This window comes from Molossus molossus, unplaced genomic scaffold (assembly GCF_014108415.1).
Source record: "Molossus molossus isolate mMolMol1 unplaced genomic scaffold, mMolMol1.p scaffold_m16_p_12, whole genome shotgun sequence".
In the NCBI taxonomy this organism is placed as follows: domain Eukaryota; kingdom Metazoa; phylum Chordata; class Mammalia; order Chiroptera; family Molossidae; genus Molossus; species Molossus molossus.
In genome coordinates, this window is record NW_023425347.1 from 85119640 (window position 1) to 85124771 (window position 5132).

At 44.4% G+C, this 5132-nt stretch overlaps 1 protein-coding gene across 1 annotated transcript; it reads right to left on the bottom strand.

The window, feature by feature from the left end:
- Positions 1–311: 311 nt before the first annotated feature.
- On the bottom strand, positions 312–3031 carry ATP5IF1 (ATP synthase inhibitory factor subunit 1). The gene is made up of 3 exons (XM_036256630.1): positions 2896–3031; positions 2724–2803; positions 312–571 (listed from the first exon to the last, which is right to left on the bottom strand). Exons 1-3 carry the CDS (start codon positions 2977–2979, stop codon positions 424–426), a joined length of 312 nt encoding a protein of 103 aa, XP_036112523.1. The 5' UTR covers positions 2980–3031; the 3' UTR covers positions 312–423.
- Positions 3032–5132: the final 2101 nt, after the last annotated feature.

Consider the following 5132-nt stretch of genomic DNA (forward strand, 5'->3'; position numbering starts at 1 on the left):
GAGCAGAACCAGCTAGGGGTCCTTGAATTATCTTTTAAGCAATTATTCATCTGTTTTCCAGGCTGCTCTTGACCTTGGATTGGGGTTTATCCTTCAAGAAACTTTTTCTGAACCTCTGACTAATATCAGACAGGGAAAAGGGCCTTTCCCTATGTTAACACCTGCCTCCCCCTTTCCCCCCATGTGGTATAGTACTTATGCTGTGCTTTATCTTCAAGTTCCCTATTGCCAAGTACCCTGTCTAATTCATTCTAGCAGTCCAGTACTGTGTCCCCCTACCCTTTCCAGATGGTAGAAGGTATCAGACACAGTTCACTAATCACAATTTATTATAATCTGTTGGCAGTACAGACATATTAATTACCAGAACTGTCTTCACAGAAGTGGGCAATATATAGCCATTCTGTGGGGAACGGTGTGCATTTAATCACCAGCGGTATCTTTTAGTTTCTTGATGGTATGCTTGTGCCGCTCTATTTCTTTCTGCAGACGCTCAATCTCCTTTGTATAATGAGTGATCTCATCTTCATGGTGTTTCTTCAAGGCTGCCAGTTGTTCTTTAGTCCGAGCCCTACAAGTAAACAATGGCTGAGTTTAATCCTAATCCGTTACCCTAAAGAGATCTCTAAGCATAACCTGCAATATCTAAGGTAAAGGATTCCCAATCCCATGGGAGTCTAGCTGGTCATCCACCTCTATTTCTTCAAGTCCAACTAGTGAAAGAATGCTCCATCTTAAGATGTTTCCATCTTTAGGAGATTACCAAAAATGACTCCGTTTTTCTGGTGCTAGTGCCTGAAATTCCATCATTCATGAGCTATTCGTTTTAGATTCCTCTTCAGAGCCGAGAACTTCAGAGAGGTGTGAGGTAAGTCCCCAATGCCTTATTAGAGGAATAACCAAGAGAACAGAATCCCTTTTTGGGGAAATGAGCGGGGAATAGACAAAGGCGTATAGTTAAAGGATAAATATCTGCAATCTATCCTAATTTATCTAGGACTTTCCTTGCCTATAGTAATACATGGCCCACTGTAAAGACCAAAAAGAAGGGGAAAAAAAGAAGGAGCCTCTTGCACAGGCAGTACTTGGCAGTACAATTTAGGTCTCAATAAGAAACAGTTCAGCCCTGGCTGGTTTGGCTCAGCAGTTAGAGCGTCTGCCTGTGGTCCAGAGAGGGGTTCGGTTCCCGCTAAGGGCGCGTGCCTCAGTTAGTTTGTCCCCGGCCTTGTTAGTAGTGTGGGTGGCGGCCACTCGATGTGTCCCTTTCACGTCGATGTTTCTCTCTCTCTATTCCTCTCTCTCCCTCCCACTCTACCTGAACAAAAAATGGAAAAATGTCCTCGGGTGAGGATAAAAAAAAGAAACAGTTCAGCCCTAACCAGGTGGTTGGAGCGTGTCCTGTACACCCAAAAGTTGCAGGTTTGATTCCTGGTCTGGGCACATGCCTAGGCTACAGGTTTGATCCCCATTCAGGTCCCACAGGGGAGGCAACTGATTGATGTTTCTCTTTCTCCCTCTACCTCTCTCTCTTAAACAAACAAAAACAAAACAAAATAACAACATATCATTGGGTGAGGATTTAAAAAAAAAGAGAGACGATTCAAATGTTGGTTCAGTCACATTTGGACATCATCTTTCCAAAATATAGGGGCCCAATTAGATGGTCTCTAAGCCGTACTTTGGCTTTCTAGTATAGCAGGTATCATGGTGATAATTCCTCTTTTTTTTTTTTTTAAGAACAGTTTATTGAATTTTAGAGAGGAAGGGAGAAGAGAGAAACATTGATGCAAGAGTGCAATTATCAATTGGCTGCCTCCTGCATGCTGCCCCCTACTGGGTATGATGCCCTCAACCCAGGCCTGTGCCCTGACCTGGAATCTAATCAGCAACCTCTTGGTGCAGGGGATGACATCCAACCAACTGAGTCTCACCGGCCAGGGCCATGGTGATAATTCTTAAGAGTGAGGATGAGAGGGCAGAAGTGAAAAGATAGGCCAAAGGAGAAGCAGAAACGAGATAAATTCTATGCTGTTCCTCAGAGAAGTCAGTAAAAGATAACTCAGGGTTGTTAAAAATGTAAATAGAGGCACAGCCCATTCCATGCTCTTGAGAGAGAGAAATCTATCCAGCTGGGCGGAGCCGGGCGAAAGTCTCCAGGAAGTGAGGAAGGGAATTTCAAACCCTGAGCACTAAGCTCTTATGACCCACTCTCTCTGGCCGAGTTGGAGACCTTTGGAGGTCTAGGAATAGCTGAGAGGGTATGAAGAGTCAGGGGATTCATCCATCGGGGGAATAGCAAAGCTAAAGCTTGTAGAGGAGAGAACAGCGTAGAAGGGTGATGTGTGGTGGCCTAAGGGGTCAAGCTCAAGAGTGTCTGCAAGTATTGGGCCATCGGATCTAGACAATGCAAAGAATCTGGGGGCGTTTAGCACGACCTGGGAAGAACTCCATGGGTGGTGATGGTAAATGGTTCTGGAAGAGTTGGGCCGTGGTTTGAGAGTCCTGGAGACGCGCAGGTGGAAATGACTTGGGTTGAGGGCCCTGGGACTATTTAGCAGGGCGCTTAGGACTGAGGGTGTAATGGGTTCTGAGACCCGGGAGTTCTGCTGGGGGTGGGGAGACCCATGGCATCGGGGAGGGGTGGGTAGGGCGACTGCAAATTTAAGAAGGCCTGGAAGGCTCTGAGAAACCTAGGGCTGGACTCCGGACCCCGTGGGCCTCACCGGAAGTATCGTTCCTCTTCAGCCTGCTCTCTTTTTCCGAAGGCCCCACCGGCCTCCCTGACTGCGCCGGCGCTATTTGACTGCGGAGAGAGACAGGACATTGGTAAAGGTGTAGAGAGGAAGACGGCATTCGCGCTCAGGGCGGGGGCAGCGGACGCTGTCGCGGACATACCCGATCGGAGCCGAAGCCTCGGGCTTGCATAGCCCTCACGCCCCTCACAAGTTGCATCCGCACCGCCAACGCCGTGACTGCCATGGTGGCCCGTGCCGCACAGCTTCAGACACAGACGGTGTAGACTCCTGTAGGAGCTATTGTCGCTGATGGCCAGGCAGCCAATCTTTTCCATGGAGAGGCGGGATGAACCCAGGAGAAGCGAATCATGAAAGGGAGGAGGCGGGGTTACTGTAGTTCTCAGCGACTCCTGAGCAGGAGGCGGGCCTAGTCTTAGCCAACCCCTAGCAAGGTCCCCGGGGCCAAAGGGTTGGAAAATAATAATGGAGGACGTTGGAGGGCAGGTCCCGGGCAAGAGAGGGTCAGAAGCCATAAGAATGAAGTGTCGTGGCCACCCGCACCCCATGATTCCAGTTCTAAATTTGTTATTATAAAACACCTAAAGGAAGCCTTCCCTTTACTGAACCACTAGCGTCAATAAGATGTTATAAGGATAGTAAGATAAAAAGATCAATAAAATGCTGATAGGTGTTGGTGCGGGGATATTTATGTCCAGGATGCTGACGTTCAGGATAACCCGACTTAGTCAGTTGGGTTGTAGGCAAAAATGTTGTGTATATACATGTATATGGTCTCTTAAGAGGTATCAATGTCCTTTTGTTGCATTGACATTTCACTCTCAAGTCTCAGCTTAAATGTCACTTCAAAGAAACCATCCCTGATCTCCTTAGTCATTCTATCATCGCTCCCTGTTTTGTTCTTTCTCTCTCTCTCTCTACACTTTTCACCTTCTGAAGTTATCAGAGCTTTGATCAAATTGGCATTGAATTCATATTTGTAAAATGAGTTAATATGTTGTCAAATGGGCTTGATAACTGGACTTTTGGCAAGGTGGTGGGGTGAAGAGAATAGCATAAGTAGGAATCTAGGGAAGACTTTGCTTTGATCTTTCTTCAACCATCCAACAAATGTGAACGAAAAAATAGTAGCCTTTGCCTACTTCATTTTCTCTCTTTGGGTCTAGTTTTTTTTTTCTCCTTTAGATGAGAAGGTTAGGCCACATTATCTTATTCATGATTATAAAACTATCTTATGTGCTTCCTATGAAATGGTAGAACTGTTTTTATTAATAATATTTTGGTTGGAAAAATGCCAGCCTGGTTTGTATGACTTAGATGGGAAAAATGCCTGCAGGGCACATTTTCAAATGTTCATTACAGAAAACTTGTAAAACACAAAAGCAGGATAGAAATAATCATTTATAAGTCCACTACCTAATGATAATAATTTGGTGTGTTTCTAGATGATCTTTAAATGCCATTCCAGTTTCAGAAACTCTATTTCTACTTCTCAGATACTGTTGTTTCTTGAGTATCTCCTAGGCTGGAGGGTGTAAACTGAGTTAGTGCAAAGGATCCATTTAGGCACTGACAGGGCTGTAATAAAAAACAAAAAGGAGAAATTGTAACATTTGAACATCGCTGATGGGAATGTAAAATGTTTCAGCTGCTCTGGAAAACAGCTTGGCAGTTGCTCAAAAAGTTAAATATAGAATTTTCATGACTCAGCAATTTCAATTTGGGTATTTGGTGTATACCCCCCAAATTGAAAATTGGTAGTCAAATACATGTACCCTCATGTCAATAAGCAGCACTATTATTATAATAGACAAAAGATGGAAACAACCCAAATGTCCATCAACTGATGAATGAATAGCAAATTCTGGTACATACATACAGAACAGTGGAATATTATTCAAACATAAAAAGTAACAAACTAAAGATACATGCAATACTTTAGATGAACCTTGAAAACGTTCTAAGTGAAAGAAGGCAGACACAATAGGTCAGATATCGTATGGCTGCATTAATATGAAATGTCCAGAATAGGTAAATCTATAGAGACAGACCACAGAGCGGTTGTCAGGGGTTGGGAAGTAAGGGAAATGGGAAGAATGGCTTAATTGGTACCAGGTATACTTTTGGGGTGGTGAAATTGTTTTGGGACTAGGAAGAGGTGGTGGTTGCAGAACACTGTGAATGTACTAAAGGTCAATTAGTTGTTCACTTTAAAATAGGTACTTGTATGTCATGTGTATTTCACCTCAATTAAAAAAAAAAGTCTGCGGTTAGCTGTGTCTGTCTGGGCTCTGAGCCCTTTAAGGGTCGCAAGAAAGGAGGCGAAGTAGAGAGGCGAGCCTGTAAGAATTACTTGAAGCAGCGCCTGCGCAGAAGAGT